General features: G+C 31.6%; 1 protein-coding gene across 2 annotated transcripts in view; it reads left to right on the plus strand.

Moving 5' to 3' along the window:
* LOC139501387 (pyrokinin-1 receptor-like) overlaps nucleotides 1–25,729 on the plus strand; it is a 35,349-nt gene extending 9,620 nt beyond the window's left edge. Inside the window, exons 1-3 of one of the 2 annotated variants that reach the window (XM_071290445.1) lie at nucleotides 6,141–7,703; nucleotides 16,083–17,212; nucleotides 24,471–25,729. In XM_071290445.1, the coding sequence (XP_071146546.1) occupies nucleotides 16,291–17,212; nucleotides 24,471–25,039 (1,491 nt within the window). In that variant the 5' untranslated portion in view covers nucleotides 6,141–7,703; nucleotides 16,083–16,290 and the 3' untranslated portion in view covers nucleotides 25,040–25,729. Of the gene's footprint in view, nucleotides 1–6,140; nucleotides 7,704–16,082; nucleotides 17,213–24,470 lie in introns of those variants that run through there. The other variant, XM_071290436.1, reaches the window with a different exon arrangement.
* Nucleotides 25,730–26,455: the final 726 nt, after the last annotated feature.

Below are 26,455 nucleotides of genomic sequence, written 5' to 3' on the forward strand. Positions count from 1 at the left end.
GATGACCTTGAACTTTTTTTAAATGATTTTACTTACCGCTGAACTTAGTCATAACTGGCCGATATACTTTCGAGTATATAGTGCAAACCCAAAATATTAGGACGGTGTTCAAAGTTTATTGCAGTCCTTGAGATAGTTTGCTGTAGTTGTAAGACTTAAACGAATGTATTGAGGAGCATTCAGTGCGCCTTCTCAGTGGATTTATTTTCAACATACATACTCCGAGAAAAATGGTTTGGTTGTGAAAGATGTTCAAGAATAAACACGGGAAGCTATATAATCAAACTGGACTTATACTTAAACTTATAGACAATATAATAATTCGTTAAACCGTTGAGCCTACTATGCAGAAATAATTCAGTGACAAAAAACTACTGTCGGTAACATTTTTCTCTCTGCATATATAAAATAAGAAGATAAAGAGACAACTCTCCACCAGAGACCAAATAACATACATGTTTTAACAACTATAGGTCAATGTACGGCTTCAACAATGAGCAAAACAATAATACACATATATATATAGTCAACAACAAAAGGCCCCGAAATGAATCCTTATTGAAGGCGTACGGTGAACCTTAGCTGTTAATTCCTGTGTCACTTGGTCTCTTGTGGATAGATGTCTCATTGACAATCCCACCACTTCTTATTTATATAATTATGTAGTCATCTCCGAATTTCAATATATAGCAGGACAATATTAATATGAGCTTGTCTTTATTTTAAATTTTCAATATTGTAAGAATCTATTTTGAGTCAAGTGAAAATAAAACTATCAAATTAGCATGCTTTAACAATTTTTCACCTTTTGTCCTCTATGACCTTCATTTACATGACAAAAAACACAATATAGTTCTCACATCAGCAATATGGAGTTCATTCCTCCGACGCTATTTGGACAAGCGTTATGTCGAAATTACCATTCAATATAAAACCTGTGAGAAACTTCTCACTCATAAATATCTCTTAGTTTTGTATAAACAGCAAGTAGACTGATTGTTTAATACGATCGGGTTAGAAAAAGGAAACATAGAAAACTCTTAAGACATTTGACGTTAAAATGTAATCAAATTAATGGGTACAAGCCTTTTCGTAAGCAAAAAAGATAATACATCAATATAATAAGACTCCATAAGACCTTTGATTGGTATTTTTATGAGCTGTAGAACTGTGCAAATGGATTATCAATGTACATTTATATTAATGAAAAAATAAACTGAAAAGTTAAACATGACGGAATAGCAATCCCCGAGAAATAATAAAGTCCGTAACAGTTCTAACAAAAACTTATTGAGAAAAGTCATCCATAAATATGTCTTAAGTAGGAAAAAAACACGAAATTAAAGGACTTGTGTCCGAACCCAATAGTTCTGTTACATGTAAGTGGTTTCCATAGTTTTCTGTTTACCATCTACGACGTTCAATCCTTTAACAATTTTCAAAAGTTAAGACAAAACAAATGTGTTACATGTATTAAAAAAAAATGATTAAAGGTATAAAAAAAATATAAAGTAAGAAGGTACGATAATGCCCAGTTGTTTGTCCCATTGAGTGTGTCGGACATAAATAGAATGAAATTCATAACAGTGTAGCTATGGCCATTCATTGACTGGGGAAAATTAGGTGAACGTTCGTCTGTAATGCCCACTGCTCACGACGTACTTATCATAGAAATTTAAACTGTGAGGTCACCAAAGGTTCTAAACGCCTAAATAAAATAATTAAAAATACTAATCAGGAATAACCTTTGTAATTTGAAAATAAATAAAAATGGCCTTCAACACGGAGTCTTGGCTCACACCGAACAGCAAGCTATAAAGGTTGAATACTTAAAATTCTTTACTTGATTTTTTGTTATGGTTTGACCATCAATTTTCCTAATATGATATCGCACGTTCTTTCCGATTATTTTTTTTACTTAATTGGCTTTAAAAGTTACAATGCATGATGTCGTCTGTTTATGTAGTTTATATGTGTTTTTCGTTTCTCGTTGGTTTTCCCGTTTGAATGGTTTTACACTAGTAGTTTTGGGGCCCTCTATAACTTGCTGTTCGGTGTGAGCCAAGGCTCCGTGTTGCAGGTCGTACCTTGACCTATAATGGTTTACTTTTATGAATTATTACTTGGGAGGAGAGTTGTCTCATTGGCACTCATACCACATCTTCCTATATCTATCTATATCTATACATTTTTTTTCAACAAAAGAATACATCACAAGAATATAAGTTTTGTAAGAAACGTGAGAAATTGTGTTGGACTTGAAGATAAGGCAAAGTGACAAATATCTGAAAGAATGAATCGTTTTATGGTATTAAACAAAGAAATCAAATGATTTTCTAATTATCCAGAACTCTTCACAAACAAAACTCACATGTATACGCATTGAATAAATAGTAGGCAATTCTTAAATGATCACACCGTAGAAGTAGTTGTGCTCTTAATCAATGAGATATTTTGTGAATTAACCCCATCAACTTAATAGTTTTTTTTTACAATGGATAAACCTATTTTTTTTATTATTATTAAATAATATCATCTCTGAACATTATTATTCTTATAAATGACACGGTTGTATGTGATGATTATAATAAATATTTAAAACAAATACCTTTCAAGCTTTGTAAAAAGAAAGTTTCATTTTATGTATCGGAATGTGTAACAAGTGAATATTTCAATCCCCACTGGAAGGCCTCTGACAGACTGGGTGAGCATAAAATCATAGCCGTTGACAAACAAGTTACAACCTACAAACGTTTTACTGTCGACCACACTGTTATGCAATTAATTCTATTTATGTTTTTGAATTTTATCTTGCATATGTATATAAGGGCTTCAGACTTTTTACACTGAGTACAAAACAGCAAAAAAGCCTCATATTAAGATTTTGTCTTTCAAATTTAGATATATGCAACAACTTAACACAAAAATATATTTTGCTACAGAATTAATTTTTACAAAAATTGTAATATTTACCTTTTTTCTGTTGCTCATATTTTCTCGAAAACAATACATAACAATACATAACATGGCTTTTTCTTGAATTTATTTGCATTGTATTCCTGTCGCGTACTATTGTCATTTAAGTGGTATTTGTTTTTTTAACTTTGTCATATATACGTGAGGTTTGGCTAGCCACAAAACCAGGTTCAACACACCATTTTTTCTTAAAATGTCCTGTACCAAGTCAGAAATATGGTAGGTGTTTTCAAATAGTCCGTTACTATGTATATGTGGTGGCATTTGTTTTTGCAGTATAGAGTGAAATAAGATAACAAAAATATCAAACTCCGAGGAATTTTCAAAACGGAAAGTCCGTATTAAAATGGCAATATCAAAAGCTCAAATACATCAAATGATTGGATAACAAATGTCATAATCTGACTTTGTACAGGCATTTTCTTATGTAGAAAAAGGTGGCTTTAACCTAGCTAAACCTCTCACTTGCATAACAGTTGCAAAAAATTATACTATATTGACAACGATTTGTGAACAAAACAGGTCAGTGTTTCTATTGTTCCTAGAGCTGATGTGTTTGGTTTGTGACCTGGATTTGTTTAATTCAAATCGATTTATGTCTATTGAAATGCGGTATACCACTATTTAGTCTATTACCTTTATTTAGGTAAAATACGACACCACAAGTGACCTTGATAAGCTAGTTTTGCCATTCCAGGGGCCAAATAATACCCACTTCTTTGAGCAATGGTTACTTAAACAGACTGCTAGAAAGAAAATAAATGTTTCATGTGATATAAGGTTAAGCATCTATTTGTAAATGTTTAGGAACTTGCCCACGCACAATTTTTACAGTGTTGCCACCGAAGGAACCGTTTCAGAACTTCAGGATATTGGGTAATATTTTCAGATTGTGGAAATGCAAATCCGACCAATGGCGTACTGTTTTCCCGCTTTTTGGTTGTGCAAATTCTAAAATTCATAAGACGACAAAAAAATGATATGTGCATGCGTAAATCAAAGTTATCTGTTCACCTTGTATCTTGTATGAATGATACTAACAGCACCAGTTTTCATATTAAAAAAAAACCAGTGATACATGCTTTTATCATTTAAATATTTCGTCTTCATAATTTGATACACTGTAAAATACATCTCTTTGATGAAAATTATAGTCATCATTTGATCCTAAGAGATTCTGGTATCAACCGAACGTTTACCAAATGTTTTTTTATCGACTGTAACAACATTATTTAAATTAAGAATACAATACGATACGTACGATATAGATAAAAATCAAAGTATTTGCAACTCAGATGGTGTCGTGTTTTGCAAGCTGCAACCATCAATAGGCCGTTGAGTACAACGTCCAAAATGAGTCAGATCCTTGATTAAAATGGAATCATTTTGGAAATATACTTTCTCTGAGTGAAGAATGAATCCAGTGAGCTAGTATAATTTTCGCGTGTTATCATTGATAGTATTGAAGCATGTATATTACCGACCGAGTAAGACATTGCATGTCAATTATTGTTATTACTAGTTTAACTTTGTCTATAGTGGTTTTCTTTGCTTCAGTTCCAATTACTGGTTAGTTTATGATGAGCTGAAGTTAAAAACAAACACACTCAAAACAAATCCAAAAATCTTTATAAAAAACTAAACTGAGATCTTTCAAAGGACATTTGAACTTCAAAGTAAGACATATGAATGTCATAAATCATATTTTTTACAAAGTAAAAACATAAAAGTGACTGTTGCATAGTTTGTTAGATAAAATTTGCGATACGAAAATTATTTTAATGTGGAAAATTGGCGCCAAACTATATGCATGTTTAGTTTATTACAGTTGTGTTTTTACTATTTTGTGTGTGTGTATTCTTCCTTCTTGGCAGGTAGGTTTAAAAAATTCGACTTGATGCAAAATCAACCAAACAATTGACACAATTTGATCTTACTGGTGGTAGACTATTCATCTTTGAAAGTATTGATACGCTTCCCAGGAGTCAGTGTTGGCATGGATAACGAAACAGGTATCACGTGTGCTTGAGTTTGTTTTAATTGATCGGCACCCATGAGTTGGTATCTTGGATACTGTTGCTACATGAGTTATTATCATTTGTTATTAAAAATACATTTAGTCATAACCAGTTCTTGTGAATATAATTTCTTATATTTTTTTTTATCTTTAAGAAAATCAAATTATGTAAGTAGATATAGGAAGATGTGGTGTGAGTGCCAATGGGATAACTCTCTATCCAAATAACAATTTATAAAAGTAAACCATAATAGGTCAGTGTACGGCCTTCAACACGGAGCCATTCCACTGGAAAAACAACGGTCTAATTATTTAAAATTCGATCAAAGAATTAGTTATTCAATCAATGCTAATTTTTCCAGCACAAGTCTTGGTGATACTAACGGTTTTAGGCTTTAATTGTTATCAGTTTAGTGGTTGTATAGTCTTTAGTCATGTAATGAATCATAGAGTATGTCGGAAGGATTTCTTTCGCATAACTTTTGCATCAGGTCTTTCAGTGACATAAATGATGATTTATACCGATGAATTTTGAATAGTAACAAGGTGTGTCTTGGTCGTACTTTCAGCTCTTTACTTCTTTGTTGGAAACCAATCAGCAAGCGTTAAAATGAAGAACAGCAATGGAATGTTGTTTCTTTGGTACCCTAGTTTTTCTCAGTCTTCAGTCTTGTGATATTTGTCTCATACACACTTTTTGACATAGCAGTCAAAGTTAAATTAATTAAAACATGATTTGTCACTCGATTTAAATCACAGAGCCCCTCTATGTTATCATTTTTAAGCACGTCAACTTGTCAAATATACTTATATCTGGCACACTATTGCCATAGAATTTTTCCAATAGTAGCGTACTTGATCTCCGGTACTTGATGTTTCACTTTTTGATAAACAGCAAGTGGGCACGTGTTCGCGTTATCAGACTAATTACATGATTACAGAATTAGATATTACTTATGCAGCAATGATTAAAACAACTCGTGGAATTTGTATGAAGAGATAATTAGAGGTTTCTGACAGATGGTTAAAGGAGGCTTTATTTATAACATGCGAATAAACAACAAAATAAAATAATTGAAGCAGCAAAGCTGATAACACAGATTCCTTGTTTGTTAATCAAATCTTATTACGATAAATACCACTAACCGTAAAATATTTTATAGTTTGATGGATTAATATCCGTAGCAATTATATCAGTGGGATGGTTCAGAGAAAAAATAAGTTATCAATCTTATTATTTATACGAATTCAATCATAGAGAATGTTGTTTTCTACCTCGCTGAGTTATCCATTTATAAAGCTTTAATAATTGACCACATAGAAGGACACAAGAATTTTGGCATTTTAATTATAAAAAAATAGCTATTCATACAGTATCATAGACACGTTAACATTCTAAAGCCATTAACATAGTGTTTCCTGACCAAGTTATGCTTCTCTTCCCTTTAATATGTATGTTTTGCTCTGTTTCTTTTTTGTTTTAATATAAAGGACAGTCCTAAAACATTTGTAAACAATAGTTTGTGACTAGACTCTAGATATGAAAGTGAGCACTCTACTCTATGGTGCTATTGTGTATGTTTTTCGACAACGCTACATATGTAGTTTTTTTGCGACCTCCGTATTATAGTAAAAGACTCATTTAAAAAAAGTGATTGCAGGTCAGCAATTTGAAACATTAGTTGACCGTACAAGAGATTCGGTGATGGATTATATATACAAACGGATTTAATAGACCTAGTGTGCGTTCCATCGCCGTTATGTTAAAATACTATAACCATTCGGTTGTAAAACAATAGACAAGTCTTAACGTTGGACTCTTCGTATTTGGTATTTAGTTTTTCAACTAGAGTACATGTATACAAATATAGGACAAAAATAGTACATGATACAAAACAATGGGACAAAGTTGATTATAACAGGTATTACCAAAAGTATTGGTGCACAGACTACGACAACCACACTATTTCGTCTTCTCTAGAAAAATAGACAGACAGCAACATCGAACAACGCATGATCAAGACATGGGACATGCACAACATGCAGTAGCGTTTGTGTATACGCAGGTACCCTTCTTTGCCTTGTAGTAATTAGGTTATCTGTCGTAAAAACAATACAAATATAAAAAAAAAATGAACATTCAAGCTACCAACAAGATGACCGCTGATTTGAATATAGAAATGAAAGGCAATACGTAATTTTAAAATCAGAGTTAACACATGCTCGTACTACAGTACTGTAAGATAGTTATGGCAGCCACATATGCTGTGTTCAATAACGCGACAATACTATTCAATATACTTGTAGTCTTGATGGCATTTGAAGAGTTATATTAATCTTTGTATATATGCTATTTATAATCAAAGAAGATACAAATTATCGTGATTATACTGCAACATGTTTTTCCTGTAATTAAATGGGTATTTTATTCATATTTTAGGATGAAATTCAGTTTAAACAATTACAAAGAGCCATTCATTTGTTTAAATGTCATAAACAAAGCGTTATTGACATGCAATATAACGAAATAAATTTCTGATACGTAGCTCATAATGACCCATTATTTTAAGATCATACTCTTAGTTTAAAACGAACGGAAAGGAATGCAGTGAAACAAACAAACATGTGTCAGAGATACTGAACTCGTCTCGGTAATGAAACGCAACATCTGCAAGTCTTACAAAATGGAATGGCTTTTTTTTTCAATGAGGTAGAGTAATATTTTAATCACTTATATTCTCGATTCAATTTCAGTTTAATATTTGAATAAAATTATAACTACTTAACATCATTGCTATTTAAGACTTCCTTATTTCACATTGCAATTTTTTTTTTTGAATGCTAATAACTATAATATGTTAATTATGGGATTAATATACGTTTTTATCATAATTATGGATTTCCTACTATATGTTTTATTCACCAAAATTTATGTAATTTTTAGTCATAAAAAAAAGACTTCGATGTCGTTTCTAATCTACATTACGGATAATGTCAAAATAAATATACAAATGTGTTTTAGACAATACAAATCATTGTTTCAGTGGTGTTTCAATTATCGTAAAAAGTAAAACAAAATATTGAACTCCAAGCTAATTCAACAAGAAGAATCCGGTCCACCTATTAACGGTTATCGTTGTTCCTCGATAAACACAATGGCTTTCGTTGATAACCTTTTTCTTAGTTTACTGATCATCCGGAAATCCTGAAGTAAATGCTTTTTTGAGTAATAATAGAAGAATGGTAAAGTAAAAACTGATAAAAAAAAAATGACCAAGCTCATCACTTGATACGCATCCTGTCATGATATTATCTAAAACACGGGAATTTCGCAAGGGTCAGCGAAAAATAATGATTTCGTTTAATAGGATAGTGAACCCTTAACTCGTATGATTTTATATTGATTGCTTTATTTAATTTATCAACATGTTTCTAAAATAAGCCCCCAAAATTGTTTCTGTCTGGGAATAGAGTTCTTAATGTTCCACTAAAGTCAAAATATAGGACACTACAGAAACATCAAAACTTTGCCTGTATTTTTCAACCTAAAATGAATAAAGTCTTAAGTAAATAGTTAATGAACTTCAGTCTTGAAATGTTTGTGTCATCGTCAATCCGATTTTGGGGGTGAACACTTAATTTTCAAAAAAAAGTGGAGGAATGTGAGATCACTTAATTTGTTTCAAATTGGTATGAACGAATACTGTTACATGTAATGCAGTACACGCTAGTGGTAATTTGTCACCGAAATATGTTTTAATGACATTTTTGTCCAATTTCTGTATTGTACCTTCGATATTCGTTCACTTAGATCCTTGAAATTTACTGAAACTCGTAAATCAATACATTTTCTTAAAAATAAACATTAGCTTGTACTGCATTACATGTAACAGTATTTGTTCATACCAATTTTAAACAAATTATTAAAGTCATCTCACAGGCCTCCAGATTTTTTGGAAAATTTACTGTTCACCCCCAAAACCGGTTTGACCATAACACAAAAAATTCAAGTTTATTTACATGTGTATATGTTAAGTATGTTTAAATGAACATATGTTCCCATAGTTCAGGACTTTATTCATTTTATGTTGAAAAATACAGGCAAAGTTTTCATGTTTATGCAGTGTCCTATATTTTGACTTTAGCGGAACCCGAAAGGACCCCAAAATAAAACTTTTCAATTTAGATGTGATCGTCACTTAATTATTATTCACATTTAATTTTTCATTGAAATTTAAACATTAGATCTTACGAGTTTGCAAGGTTTGAAAGAGATGGATGCACACGTGATTTGGAAATATCTTCAACTTGATTGTTAAATCGTTGTCTGACTGTCGTTGTTGTCCGTTCATTTGAACAAAAATATCCCACAACTACTTGGCCATACTAAGCCAAACTTGGTCACAGTCATCATTGGGGTGTGTAGTATAAAAGATGACCCCGCCATCTAACGAACATAGCTACAATGGTTAAAAATAGAAAATAGGATAAAATGTTGTGTTTAAAACCACTATAAATAGAAACAAATCTGAATGCTGTTAAACTATTCAGAATGATTATGTTGTGAGATATCTACTGTCTATTTACATCAAAACTGTCAGACAACTTATTATCGGCGTTATTGGCCATTAAGGAAGAAATTAACCATTTGTTAATCAGAAAAAATATTAGAATTACGAGATCAACAAAAAGAAATTTCAGCTTGTTTAAATTATGAATTATATTCCAGTCTGCAATGTTGTATTGTCCATTTTTTTTTTTAAAGATGCACATTAACTTATAGCTGAGCCTCTGGTTTTAATTCTATGCATGTTAATGGTGTTCTAAATCCTGAATGATATTTGACGATTATATTTTGACTATGGCATATGAATTAATGATAATGAAATTGCCGCACGGGGATAGTGTCTGGTACATACCCTATTGTTTATCAATATCAAGAAATTTTGAGTACTAATTTCTTTCCAATAAAAATCTGCGAGGAATCAACCGACCAACCCCGAATATTTTTTACAAAGTCTGTATATCAAATAGGTGACAGAAGTGTGGAACAACTTTATATCATAAAGTATCAAAGTACGTTTGTTCGAGCTCCATCGCGTATTTATCAACACTAGATCTTTCCCACACATTTGATTTTACCTACCTCTTGTCACACAAAATTCCACACTTTTTTGTTTAACCATCTCTGAGGCTTATTTCAATTTCATTTTAAAGCTGAAGCATATGACATAAAAAGGAAAACAACCAATCCTCTTTGAATTGAACACTATTTATTTATTTAAGTTAAACATGTGTCTAGCTTTAAGACATTGAAGTAATCAGCTGATATCGATCACCTGGCAGCCTACCAGTCATCCTGTCTTTGTGATTCCAAAGCTCTTTTCATTCGTTTCTGTTGATAAATGGTTATTTAAACATTGGACAAAACAATCAGTGACTTAAGAAAGCTATTCAAATTTAATCAACAATTCAGAGAATGCAACATTCAGTCAGTTATTGGAAATAACGCATAATGTTTATCATACAGTCATTTGCTCCCGTGTTTAATATAGTTTATACTCTCCATGCATTGAATGCCGACCTTAACATGTACAGGCTTTCATTTCAAGATTTTCATTATGCTATACTAGTTTGAATTCTCGCCTTGCTCTACGTGGTACTGGTTTGAATTGTAGACTTACTCATCATGTAAGTTGTATGAATTTCAGAACTACTGATCGTGTAACTGGACTCAGCATGTTATTGGTTTGTATTTTAGACTGCTTCAGACTAAAGACTCCTTCTCCATTCTCATGGTTTGAGTTTAAGACTGGCTCTCTGTGTTATAAGTTTGAAATTTAGGCTTTTAGCTCATCAAGTTACGGATCGTATTTTTTACTTGTTTATTATGTTACTAATAGAATTTAGACGTGTTCATAATGTTATTGGTATGAATTAAGGCTTGTTCGTCGTGTTACTGGTATGAATTATATACTTGTTCATCGTGTTACTGGTTTGCATTTTATACTTGTTCTTCATGTTACTGCTATATGAATTTTAGAATTGTTCATCGTGTTACTGGTATAGATTTGGACTTGATCATCGTGTTACTGGTATGTATTTTGACTTGTTCGTCGTGTTACAGGTATGAATTTTATATACTTGTTCATCGTGATACTGGTTTGTATTTTATACTTGTTCTTCGTGTTACTGCTATATGAATTTTAGACTTGTTCGTCGTGTTACAGGTACGAATTTTATACTTGTTCTTCGTGTTACAGGTATGAATTTTATAATTGTTCTTCGTGTCACTGGTATGAATTTAGACTTGTTCATCGTGTTACTCGTATGGATTTGAATGTTCGTTGTGTTACTGGCTTGAATTTAAGACTTGTTTCATGTGTTTCTGGTATGAATTTTAGACTTATTCATTGTATGAATGTTAGCCTTGTTCAACATGTTTACTGGTATGAATTTAAGACTTGCTCATCATAGTGCTGGCTTGGTATAAGTCTCACTACCCCGTGTTTTTGTTGATTGCTGATTCTTAAGTCTATACCACTTTTCTCCTATTTTATACTTGTGTTCTGTATTTTTCATGGAAGATTCAATATTTTATTATAGTCTCACCACATACAAACATAAAATGGAATGTATATAAAACTTGCATGTGATTTTGTTAACTTAATGAGCAATAACAGAATTATTAACTGATAATTATAGATATATTTGTACAATAATAAAAGTATGATAAAACAGTTACAAAGATTCGGTGATTTGTGTTTATTGAAATAAACATTGAAATATCAATAAAGTAATTGCTTTATTAAATGAAAGCTATCCGGGATACAAAAACAGCTGTTGTACAGAAATTGTTGAAATTAAATAATTCCGCGTCGTTTATTAATGATAATGGATATATTTTAGATTGATCACCCATCCCTGAGGAACAATAATACACCGAAAAGTGCAGTTGTTTCTTAAATTATATTACAAATTTGTTTACTATGAAGAACGTTTGCTAATATGGTACACAGTAAACAATCATCGATGATAAATGATAACTAGTTTTCCACATGCTGTGAAGTAGCTGTAATTTATATCTATTTAAAATATTATAAAGTATCACGCTTTTTCTTTGTAAAACAAAGCATCAAATGCGGTCTAATCAAATTAGAAATAGACAGTCAACAGGGAATCTATATTGGAATAATGGTCACGTTCAGTATAGTTATACTCAATCTCAAATATTGCATTTTCATTTTGGGAAATATCTGATACTCTATTATAGTGTAAAATATCAGCTGTTCGACATAACATACGAAGCCTTTAAAAAAAACTTTAATGTGCTAACGCGACAAAAAGCGTTCATATTTTTAGCATTTTCAAAGGGTGTTCACAAAAATATCAACTTCTGAATCTAAAATATATATGATGAAAGATTTAAATTTTATTTGAACCCAATGTCACAAACATATGAAGGCTTTCTTCAAAGAAAACCATAACCTTTAATACTAAATAATGTGTCTTGTAAATTGTAGATATAAGAAGTTAATTGTCGTAATTGAATGATGTCATTTACACGAAATTATGTTCCATATGAATAACCTTTTCGTATATCTAATGGTTTCTGTCAATTAAATATCAGTTTCTAAGTATCTTATGTCTATAAATTATGATTAGAAGTAATTTTTTCAGATGCTTAAAAAAGTTTACAACGGCTTACGGATCATGATGTATATCTGTATGTCTGATGTGTTTCCTTTTAGCCATTAATTTCCTGCTAATACTTTATTCCCAACGTGATGTATGTATTTTGGTTTATTAACAAGTAATGATAAGTAAAACACAATTTTGAACTAATAAAGAAAACATCAACTATATATATAGTTATCTAATTTTATTTTGCACGCATTACGGGTAATTAGATCATCTTCAGGTTGGCCCCGGTCGCACTGGCTTTTAAAAAAGACAAGCACAGATACCACTCTTACTTTGAAGTATCATCTGCCTATTTTTTCCCCAAAGGATCTCCTATGTTGAGGCTTATTGTTTTTATGATTTCATTCATTATTTCCATCGTTTTCGATGAAATGTTTGATATTTACTAGGACTTTTACAAAATACAAAAACAAATAATATAGCCTGTTACATAATGCTTAGCTATCCCATTAACAGCTGTATATTTTGAAAGTTCTATACCTAATGTATATTCTGTAGGGACGTTGGTGTTAATGACAGATATATATCTAAGTCTATATGTATTTATTTCGGAGATAAGTGGACAGGTATTACGTTTATTAGTAAGTCTCTGTTTGATTATTTCGGATGTAAGTCGACAGGTATTAGTTAAAAATAAGGAGATGAGTAAAAATGAAGCGGATTTAATCAGCTTCAGGTCACAAAACAGTCTGCAATAATAAGCAACACTCAGATCATATAGTCAACTATAAATAATTATGGCATGACAAGGTGTGTAATAACTAAAACGAGAAAAAACCTAACGAACTGGTTTATTACGAAACAATTAACGAATATCATATACGAGAGACAGCAACCAACGATAAACCACTAAAATACACGCTCATGACTTTAGGTGTCAGACCACCGATTAAAAATACCTATCTGTTCAACCAAATTTTGCAATTTTCACAGCTTTCTAAATATTTTACCTTAAGTTTAACTTCAAGGAAACCAGGTATATCCTGAATTGTACATGTATCATCTTTCTACATGCCAATTTTTCACCAATGTTTAAAGTCTTATTAGAAACTTCTGATCTTGAAAATACAGGTACTACCAAAATAGCTCCCGGTTTTCTGGAAATCTTTAATTAGTGTACTATGTAGCGCATTAATCCTGAATTGTTAACGCAAACTCATAGACAAGTGAATTTTGGCTCAAAATGGTCTAAATATATTTCCCTTTCACCAAAAGTTTCATTTCTGCAAATTTGTTGGTTAGTTAAAGTAAACAATGACATCAAAAGCACTATTTTGTGGACTACTTTTACATATGTTCTAAATTGGAGGGAGTAATTGGTGGTCTGGCACCTTTAGACAGACACTTATTGCATTTGACGGGATAACAAATGTTTGTAAACTCTCATCCCTCCATATAACCCGGGACAGGGGGTGTAACAGCATAACATAAGAACACACTGTAAACATAAGTTGGAAATGGGCTCGACTCGTATCGAAACGAAATTTACTGAAAAACAAATAGTACATATACAAAAGACACAATGCACCGATCTTAGAGTTATTGAAAGCTAGGTTTGTTTGTAAGCCTCTTTTAATTCATTCGGAGATAAGTCGTCGACAGTTACCGGTATAAGATTTTTGTCAAAAAACTATTTTGCTGGAATATCTGAATCAAATCGCAGTTTTGGATGTAAAATTTATTGCAAATATGGAAGAAAACAGAAATAATTGGTTAATAAGCCAATTTATTATATTGCTTCTGAGATTGCTTCGCACGTAAGCATTTCCACTTGAATTTGATTAAAGACAAAATGATGTTGAAGAGCTTGTAGCAGTTTTAGCTATGTTACCGATGTGCTTTATGGCAACTTTTAATAACCTTTTGAGTTCATCAGCTGACTTAATGTCTTCAATCCAATAATAAGGACATAAAAACATATTCTTCGTTCAAGACTTCAAAAACGGTCCAAGGATAATGCCTATAATTTCGCAAGAATATTGAAGTGTAAATTAAGTTTTAGGTGATGATAAGTACAGTTTTTATAAATGCATTTCATCTTTACTTCAAAGCAACTATTTTACCAAAGAGGTTAATTAAAATAGTTTGTACCTGATGTTATCTGCTATAGCACTCGTTCCGTAACTATATTTTACACTCGATGAACGTATGCACTGGTATAGCACTATGCACATACCGTAAGCAGGAAAGGTTATTCTGACAAGGAACTATTTAAAGTAGAAAGAGAGTGAACGAGAGAGATTTGGAATAACATGTAATTTGATATATATTTAAAGAGACTGAGACTCCCCTGATTTCTTTCACATCCACGTTGAATCAAAATCCAATGGTTGTTGTCATAAACTGTTGAACAGGTGGATATTAAAAATTACAAAAGGTGGTACATATCATCAATTTTAGCTAAATCCATTGAAATAAAATGTTTCGATCTGTACAAACAACACTGCTAAAGAGACGTTTTTTAATATATTACAAAATGTGTTTGTATAAAATACAAGTAATGTATTGTTCAATGATCAAGACATACATATGGAATACAAATGACAATATTTACAAACATACAAACTTCTTTAAACATTCATAGTAAACTCTGTATAGCATATATCAACAATATATTAACCGAAATATAGTGAGAACAACGTTAAGCAAATATTTGTTAAGCTCAAATACAACATTTGAAATCGTCATAACAATAGAGATAAGAAGATGTGGTGTGAGTGCCAACGAGACAACTCTCCATCCAAGTCACAATGCGTTAGAAATAAACATAAATCATACTATAGTTCAAAGTACGGCACTCAACCCGGAGTCTTGGCTCACATCGAACACCAAGCTATAAAGGGCCACACAATGACTAGTATAACACAATTACAAGAATACAAGTTTTAAGCAAATGTTATAAAATGGGAACAATACCAAAATGAACCTTTTGGTCTTGGAATTTTGAATGTTTGTGCATTCCAAAGTTTTTGTTTGCTGTTCCGATGAAGATTTTCCAGAAATGTGCATTAGAAGTGACAATACATTGTCTAAAAATCCTTGTGATAAAGCTTAAACGAGTGGAGAAAATTACATAATTTCATTCGAGTAATGAGACAGTTATCTTCATTAGCATGTTAAAGATGGTTTTGTACTTTACTTGTAGAGATTTTGTCAAGCATAATTTAACCTCCTGATATTGACAGTCATTGGCCAATAATCACATGCTTAACTAGTTCCGTGATCGTTAAGAATACTTAACTTCTGACTATCGATAACAAAGCTTTTATCACGATGGTTCATCGAAGATATGTCGTAAATGACAAATGTTCCTAACTGTTGAGATTAATCTAAATTAGAATCGCACCTTATCAACATTATTACGGTAATATCTTATCTTTTTCAGGTAAATTAACAGGAAATGGGAAGGATGCTATGACAGATACACTAACCTAAATCTCAATTATTTGACACAGAATTTGAATTATGTGTATTCAGCAAGGCGGTCATTTGTGAAAGTTTCAAACGTGAATAAGAGATAAATACAATGTAGAATTGAACACGGAAGAAATATTTTAGAATTTCTATTCTTTGTATTCATAAGTTTGAATGACATGGCTCATCCAGATTTACTTTCGTGCATTAATCTCTTTAAAAACGGAAGTATTTCATCGGGTAGTCTCAACTGTTCCCACTACAGACATAACGGATTTAAGGACATTCTTAAATTTCTCCTGAAAAATACTTCAGTTAATAGAAAACCAAAAGATGAAGATGTATGGCAATATCTGGAAGATAAAATGTTTCCAAGTCGAGATGATTTGTCCATAGTTATACCTATTACAATTATATACACCATCATATTTCTAACAGGCCTTTTGGGTAACGTGTTCACATGTATTGTCATAGCTAGAAACAAATTCATGCACACAGCAACAAATTATTATTTATTCAATCTTGCTGTGGCAGACCTATTGCTTTTATGTGCCGGACTACCATCAGAACTGTATACAATATGGAACTTATATCCGTGGGTATTTGGTGAAACTGTTTGCATTTTTCGTGCTCTATTTGGAGAACTATCAACTTATACTTCCATACTGACAATTTCTGCCTTCACTGTTGAACGTTATGTTGCTATCTGCCATCCAATGAAAGCGCAGAAAATGTCCAGTTTACACCGCGCTGTGCGGGTCATTTTCAGCACATGGATCATAGCATCAATATTATCTATTCCTCAGACTATTCAGTATGGAGTTGTATATATTCAGGACGAGAACAACAGGACTATAAAAGAATCAGCGATGTGTACTAACAAAAAGACGATCAAAGAAACCTTTCTTGTTTCGTCCCTAATATTTTTCCTATTTCCAATGACTTTCATTAGTATATTATATACTTTGATTGCTTTGGCTATTCGGAGGTCATCAATGCGTCGATCCTCAGCAGATTCATCAACTAGAGAACATGTTAGGGGAATTGATCTTCACGTCAAACAGCAATCAAGGGCCAGAAAATCTGTTATAAAGATGTTAGGTAATATATACAATTAACTTTTTATATAACGACAGCTCCCCAGTAGGCGTATAGATATCTGCCAGAAATTCCGTTGCCACAGAGTAATCCTTTACGTGTTGAGTTAAATTGATTGTATTTAAATTGGTTTTGACTCGATAATCATTTACCCTAATTATGACAAATTGTAAACAAACTTAGATTTAGGAAGTTTGCTCCTGGACACAAAAAATAAGCATTTAGAAAGGACAATGAGCTTATTTGCAGTGTTTTAGTGATGGTACTAATTTGATGGAACGTACAAGTCACGAACGATGTCAATAAGTGAATAACGGATTTTTTTAGTACCAATTATACTTAAATTCTTTCAATTGCGTGTTTTTTTTTATATCATTCAACAAGCCTATAATTAGTTCTTGTCGCTTTAATATATCATTTATTGGTAAGCATTTATTTAATGCTTTCGTGATATCATGGCCTTGCTATCTGTTGCATTTTCATGATACCCACTAAGCATCTTCAGACTTCTAAAGAGTATCTAATAGCTCACGTCTTTTAGGGTTTAGAAGTATGGCCATGTGTGATTCTTCTGTCTTTGCTAATTGGGGAAAGTGTAAGTTTGAGATGTAGTCATGTCTGGTCTTATTGCAGAATGCCAATGTATTCGCAGACACTCTTATGAAGGTTTTGTTTCTAAGGATAACGATACGCAATTGTTATTCTGTTTCGTTGAACAAGTTAAGGTCCTTCTGTTCATCCATGGTCCAATAAAAAGTTTCGATGAGGATATTTACGCTTCATTAATCACCTGCAGGTTGAAAACTTTTAAAGAGTATATAAAAAAATAGTTGAGCTTTCAGTTTAAGCCCCGGTCTTTGATACTAGTAATAATGTAAGAATCAAAATTCAAATAATGCATCATAACAGCATATGCAATAATTATTAACGCCCAGTCTTTTTGAGTTAGTTGGTCGTTGTCATAAAATGAGGAACCCATTACATACAGTTAATAAAGTCTAACATAAATGTGTGGAAAACACATCTCTCAAGCTGACATAGCGTCAACCAATAATATACAAAATATGAAAATATGAAGATGTGAAGATGTGGTATGACTACCAATGATACAATTATCCATTAATGTCTAAATGACCAATTAGGGAATAATAACAGGTCATCATACGACTTTCAGCAATAAACAAAAAGTCCATACCGTATAGAAAGTATGACAAGATATACAGGTCACAACTATAAAAATAATAAACAGTTAAGAGTGGATAAGTAACGGCCTTATTTATACTACAACAATTAACGTAAAACAATAGTGACGGACAGCAACCGACGACAACCCCTGGCTCAATACCTGGGATATAGGCAAATAGTAAATATGTCAGGGTTAAACATGTTTGTGAGCACTCAACCCACCTTTACCTTTTACAACAGCATAACAATATGCCCATTGAAATATAAAACGTCACTTCAGGGGTATAGAGTACGAGTTAATATACTTACACAGTAGGAATGGACCAAAGAAACAACGCCGTAAAAAAAAACCAAACCAAAACTTATCTCTGAAGGGAATGAGATCATGTCTTTAAAGTTTATTTCCCGTGTGAAACTGAAATGTTGCTCCTCTGTTAGATATCATTAAATCAGTTCCATCGGGTATGTATCCGCACTTATATTTAGATTATTCTTGGTTCTTTAACGCAAATATACCTTCAAAATGGATGATCTTTATAAAACATTATAATGGCAGTTCAAATTTTCATGTAGTTATTTATAAAGAAAAGAAAAACAGAGACAAAGAAACACAATTGTTTTCATGTTAGGCCTCGGTCACACCTTAACGGATATCTCGAACGGATGCCTAAATGAAAGTTTGAATTTCCATTATGATAGGGAAACAAACGTCACAAGTATTAAACAATAAAGCATTTGTGGCTGATGATTATCTCTGCACATGGTGATGTCCCACAATACCTCTTCTTATGGTTCTGACACGTTTGTGTTTATAAGAACCAGTCTTAGGCATCGATAACTTATTGATACCGGTTGCATGCTATTACGGTACGTATAACTCAATTTGCACATATTCAGGACTGGTAGTTTTTTCAATCTAGATAATTTAAAGTAAAGGCTAAATAGGAAATAAGCCGCTTTTTGGATAAGGCAATTTACGCCCTTTTCGGTCAAGTGTTCATCTACATGTAATTTGTTTTAAACTATTGACTCCTTCAAGGCAGTCTATGCTTGTCAATTTAATAAACATGCAATTTGTGTAAAGTTTCCGCACAAGCTGCCGGGAAGAAAAACGTTATTAAATAATTTTTCATGTAAATTCAATCTTTCTAACTAAAATGATCGAAACTGCATCAAAATCGTTAAAGCTGACATAAAGCACTTTTATGTTGCCGTGAAATGACAATCGTCCCTTTAGGGAGAATTAGTACCTTTGGGAATTCAGATTTTTGTAGAAGGTTTTAAAGATATAAGAATAGTCAGCTTTATAGTGTTCATTCATTATTTGGGAGAGAGATATTAGCAAGGTTTCTATTTTTAAATGTTATAAGCATCTTTTCAAGGGTTTCACTAATCTCAAGTGGTTGGTTTATTTATTCAATACAACATCAAAACTGTAATGTTATAAGTGGTTTATTTAGACAAATCATTTGCAAAGATAATATAACGATAGGAAAAAATAGAAGCACTATATTGAAATAACAACAGCAGAGATTGCAAATTACAAAACGAACACAATAAGGCAAAACAATTTACCTCGAACTGTATGTTTGGCATTCCAAACTTTTGGACTCGATATATGCTGTTTTCACACATAAACGTCTTTGTTTTTATTACATATTCTATTCAGCTGATGACCTGCCTTATGTGCCTTGATTGTCCCTTTCATTACTATAATTACCTTTTTTGTTTATTGAATGGATATGTTCCGGACCATATGATATAGCAAATTTACCTGACCATATCGGGAAATAGGTATTTAGTCGGATCTTAACACGTACTTGTTTGTTAAAACCGGTTTTTGATAAAAATAAACGAAGAAATGTCGAAATGTTCAGAACTTGGTTTCGGTAAGATGGTGGAAGCATACGGTTTTTATTGCGTCTTACACTTTGAGAAGCGAATAATCGTTAACTATTTTATTCAAATATTGTGTAAAAACGTTAATTATGAGCTATGAAAGTCAAGTGGCTCGAGCATTTTTCTGAGAGAGTTTTAAAAAATTGCAAAGAAATATTTTTACAGTGGGTTAGCTTTCAATAGTCTTCACTATCTATAGATTAACAACTTTTGGTTATATTTATAATTTAGAATCATCATTGAAGGTGGAGTACGCCTGTGCAGTTAATTGATTATATTGATGTGCCATTTGTATGCAAGATTGACATTCCGTTGTATTATGTGCCAATTCGAAAAAGTGATGCGAGTATTGTCTCCCTTTAACAGGGTTCATTATTTTATAATTAAGTTTAGGTTTCTGATATAATTTTGAATAATTAAAAAATGTATCAATTCAATATATTTCAGTTTGTGTTATTGTTGTATCAAAAACATTGATTTACGAATATAATTTCATAAATTTGAAACGTTTAAAATGATTACATACCAATATAAAGAACCGTTCATCATTTTTGAAAAAGACTATGAATGAATATTGTATTATTTATCTTCCCTTGATGATAGATTGATTGGGAAAATGAACCAGAGTTATCTAATGGTAATCACAAAGAGGGACTAGCAAGTAATTTTTAATTGAAGCTTATTCAACGTTAAAACAATTTCCCACTATAAACGAAAGTTACTTTATACAAATATAAGGACTTTGTGACCTAAATCTACAATTTTTTTCAGATATTATAATTTTTTATTACAATAGATTAATATGCTACGGCATATGAGTATTTGGACCATACGCGTATGGTCGGACCATATGAGTATATACTCGTATGGTTATGAACGGGCCAGACCATATGAGTATTTTGACCATATATGTATTTTTTTTCAAATATGCATTACAAACGTTTTAAAAATACAATAAACTTTTCCTAAAAAAAATGATGGAAACAAGACAATGTATTTAAAGGCTACGTTAAAATTAAATATTGATGCCAAAGTTAATTTTCATCGCTTATTACATTCTTGCATGTAGGCTTATGGTGACATTTACTTCCACACTGTTCAGTTACACCTTTTGTTTGCAAGTGAAAAGATAGCACTCTTTTCAGCTGCGTGCAGTGATGTCGATGTTTAGGGTTATTCCGATGGGTCTACGTATACGGTGTTTATGAAGCTCTAGATTTCAAATATCGTAATATGGCTATAGTACACCATATTCACACAACAACTTAAATAAAATATGTTCCTTGTTTATAGTGACGTCTTGTGTAACAGTTTACTGAGAAATGTTTGGAAGTTATATTCAAGTCGACATATTGCTATTCACTCGTCATAACAAATCGGCAATGGACATCGGTATAAAATGTGTTTATTATAGTTTTGAATAGGTAGTAAAATTAACTATGTGAAACTTCTTATTTTTATTTAGTTAATCTCTTAATTATAATATGATAATAAAATGACCTATATGATAGCGTATTTTTAAGGAACGGTCATACAATATGAAGAATTTAGAAGTATTCAAAGTAAACTGTAACATAGTGTTAATTACCCCGACCATACACGTACGGTCGGACCATACGCGTATGGTCCATATACTCATATGGTCCGGAACAGATATATCAGCGAGAAGATCCCTTCTTATCATTTTAACAATTACACTTAGCATAAAAAATAAGAAGATGTGGTATGATTGCCAATGAAACACTCTACATGATCAAATGTCTTAGAAGGTAAGCAACATATGTGACGGCCTTTCATCACAAGCAAAACCGTACTACACAACAAACAATAAAATGGCCCGAAATGACAATGTAAAACAATGCAAACGAGAATCTAACTACACGATTAATGTTAAAAAAACAACAAACGAATAAGAGAAATAATAAAAAAGCATCTCAAACGAGTACCACTAAACTTCAGGATCCTGACTTTTGAAAGGTATTGTTTACATCCATTTCATTTGAACTTTGGTGGGTAGTTGTCTCATTGGCAATCATACCACATATCCTTATTTTTATACATAAAGAATTTGTTTGGGTTAATCATGTTTGCGGACGCGTCAACCATTTCTCTAACCTGGTTAAACGGTGAACAGCACTACATAAGAACAACCTAAAAAAATCAGTTGAAAAGGATATAACTTATCAGATCGAAACAAACTACAAACGAAACTAAAAAAAAAAAAAAAAAAAAAAAATGAAAAAAAAGAGAAAAAAAAAGAGAAAAAAAAATTAAAAAGTAAAATGTTAAATAACAAAAATACTGAACTCCGAGGAAAATTCAAAACAGAAAGTACGTAATGAAATGGCAAAATCAAATGCTCCAACACATAAAACGATTGGATAACAACTGTCATATTCCTGACTTGGTATCGGCATTTTCTTATGTAGAAAATGGTGGATAATACCTGCTTTTATTGCTAGCTAAACCCCTCACTTGTATGGCAGTCACATACATTTACATTCCTCTTACTAAGTCTTTTCTTAGTGCTATTACTTAGGTACTAATTCGTCAACAAACATAGCCACCTGGGTATCGTATAGTTTCTGATTGGTTGAAGAACCATTAACCAATTCGAACCAACTTAACAAAAAGGTTCATTTTCATTGTTATATTAGGATTTGAAATTAAAAAAATTGACCGCAAGCGTTGCTCAAAGTAAGAAACTATCTGTAAAACTTACTATTAAGGGCATACGAGACAGTTACAGAGGAGGTAATGACGTTGCTAACGTAAATTGTTATTTTCGCGACGTCAAACTGTGACTTATCGGGAAAAGATGCAGTTTTCGGCTGATTTTTATCATTCAAACTTATTTAATTTGAAAACGAGTTCATGGACCCCTCTTTTTTAAAATGACATTTGGTTTGATTACGTAAGAAGATTATGTGTACCAATTTTCATATTTTTTTTAATTGATTAATATACAGCAAAAAATGACGTTTTTCCCACATTCATGAACATTTGATAAATTTGAGTTATTTGTAAAAATAAAATGTACAAATTTATGCAATATTTATATAACACATAAATTACAAATAATTTAACAAAAAACAGATCGTGTTTATCTTTTAAAACAAAAAAGTTTTGTATTTCTATCGAAAGGAAAAATACGTCCAAAAATCCGTATCTGAAATTTGGACCTCAATTTAATCAAAAAGTAGCACATAAAGGTATATGTTTTATTACATATTTGATTTAATCAGGTACGAAATAGCCTACATGCAGATTTTCATCAAAATTTGAAAACGGAATCAAAACTGTATCGTATGTCCTTAAGATTTTACTTTCAAGATCAGACACATTATAATGAAACAAATCATACAGGGATATTCTTAAGGTGGTACTTAAGGGCATACGATACAGTTTTGATCCAGTATTTACAGTTTGATGAAAATTTCTATATAGGCTATTTTTTGCCTGATTAAATCAAATATGTAATAAAAAAATATACCTTTATGTGCTATATTTTGAGTTGAATGAGGTCGAAATTTTGTGTATTTGCTCAAAATTCGGATTTGTAGCCGTATTTTTCCTTTCGAAAGAAAAACATAACTTTTGTGTTTTAAAAGATAAACACAAATTGTTTTTGTTAAATAATTTGTAATTTCTGTATTTTATAAGTATCATAAAAATGTATGCATTTTTTATTCAGAAATAACTCATATTCATCAAATGGTTATGAATTTAGAAAAAAAACGTCATTTTTTGCTGTACATTTATCAAAATTAAAAAAAATGCATTATTTACAGTTTTATAAAATTTGGTCCACATAACCTTCCTGCAAAATGAAACAAAATGTCGTTTTAAAAAATAGGGGTCCATGCACTCGTTTTCAAATTAAATCAGTTTGAATTATAAAAATCAGTCGATAAATGCATCTTTTCCCGATATGTCACAGTTTGACGTCGCGAACATAACATTTTACGTTAGCAACGTCATTACCTCCCCTGTAACTGTATCGTATGCCCTTAATAAGTTTAGATAGTTAAGTCCTGGTATGCAAATGCATGATAGTTTGGATGAAGTTTGAAATGTAACAGAGAACATTAAAGAAAACAAAACAAATATAACATAAAATCAAAGTTTTATTCATAATATAAATTACAGTTATAATCTTTTTTTCTTCTCTTTTCAGTGGCAGTGGTTGTTGGATTTTTTGTCTGCTGGGCACCTTTTCATGTAGAACGTTTGGTGACATCAAACATAGAATCATGGTCGCCATTTTTATTAAGAGTTTATCGGGTACTCTTTTATTCATCCGGTGTCTGCTACTTTTGTAGTTGTACAATCAATCCTATATTATATAGTATCATGTCCTTAAAATTCAGACAAGCCTTAAAACAGACATTTGCCAAATCATGTTGTCAGAAGATTCCAAGACAAAACCGAAAGACACGACGTTTTTCTTACAAATTTGTACATAAAAACGGACAAACAGAAACTAGCTATACAACTGTTGGTCCTCTGGGTATTATAGGAAGTTGTAAGAAGAAATCAATGCAAAAAATTGTAAAAGACAAGGTTGTAGAAGAAAGGAAACTTCAACGCACGAAAAAGGCAAGCCCTTCGCCGTCAATTAGCGGAAGTAGTTTAAAATCTACGGATGAAATGTGTCAAGAAGAAGAAATAGAGAAAGTTTTATTTCAAATTAAGTGCTATGACAGCAACCGTAACACATCTCAGCTAGTTGTAGGTGTTTGTTAGGTATTGACAGATGGAAAATAAGGAATGTCATGTAGGTGTGTTACGGTGCGATGTTAACAGGAGTACATAAGGATTTAAATTGACATTTCGTTCTTATTCACTTGTTTGAACTATAAAAAGACTTAATTAGGAATCCACAAAGAAATCAGTGATATCCTGGACAGTTCTTCGGAGGCTTTCTGAATTAAAGTAATCCGGGTTTTTTTTTTTAATAAAAAGCTTATTATCTCTTCCAATGGAAGTTTGTGTGATCACATTAAAAGGTTTAGGTTATCGCCTACGCTTGATGTCCGTTACTAATTGACAAAAGTAATGCAACTCATTAGAGCATAGACATGCTTTCAAATTAACAGCAGACATTAAATTGTAAAAAAGAAACGCTAATGATGCAAGAGTACAAAAGAAAAACACTATCATGAACAGATAAATTGTTTTAAAAAAAACAATGGAAGAAAAAAGTTGGATATCTTTTGCACATACACTGAGACTGAATCCTGTTAATTTCCTCTTTTGTATATTTTTCCATTACAGTCAGACAGACAAAGAGGACAATAACATAGATATGTATTCATTACTTGAATGAGTAACGTTGAAGAATAAGAAAGGACATTTTTAATTGTATGTTATCGCACAGGTTTGTTTTATATCAAAATCTGTTGTGGCATTCTTATTCAAAACTCCATAATTATTGTATTGCCTATATTATTTTTGATAATTATGTTTGAAAAAAAACATTTATTGTCCATTAGAAGATACTTCAATTAAGAACAATGGTTTATCAAATTATGCAAGAGAATATGCTGATTTGAAGAAGAAGAAAAAACACACCAAAAAGTTAATACAAAATGTTGTAGACAAAAACCAACACAAACACTTTAGAGCTTTGAATAACTGGGGAAAAGGTGAACAACCCATTACACAGGGATTTCAATTTCAGTTGTGTTCATTTGTATATTATACGTATAAAGAAATTGCTGCACATGTCACGAAATGCATTAAAGAACATCGAAACCTAAAAGGTTATAAACAGAACAGCAATATACATCAAAAGTCAACTTTGCCTAAGAAAGTTAACTACAGGTACAAAGTTTATTGATTGAAAATTTACAATGTTTCTGTGATGAGAACTACCCAAATTGCATCCATGCTTAAATTCGAATAGCGGATGCTTTGTTATATTTCTTCAAAAAAAAAACAAATGATAAAAGTTTATGCTCACTACTTTTAAAAAAAAAAAGAAATTGGATAGCTGTAACATATTTTTATTGCTCTTTCTTTTAAAAGTTGACATTTTGTGGACGTCGCATGGCAACGTTTTAACAGATGTTTCTTTTTCCAGTAAATACTTCACTGTTGATATATATATATATATATTGTTTATGTTTAAATATCTTAGATATGTTGAAAACTGTGCAT

Source organism: Mytilus edulis, chromosome 1 (genome assembly GCF_963676685.1).
Source record: "Mytilus edulis chromosome 1, xbMytEdul2.2, whole genome shotgun sequence".
Lineage (NCBI taxonomy): Eukaryota > Metazoa > Mollusca > Bivalvia > Mytilida > Mytilidae > Mytilus > Mytilus edulis.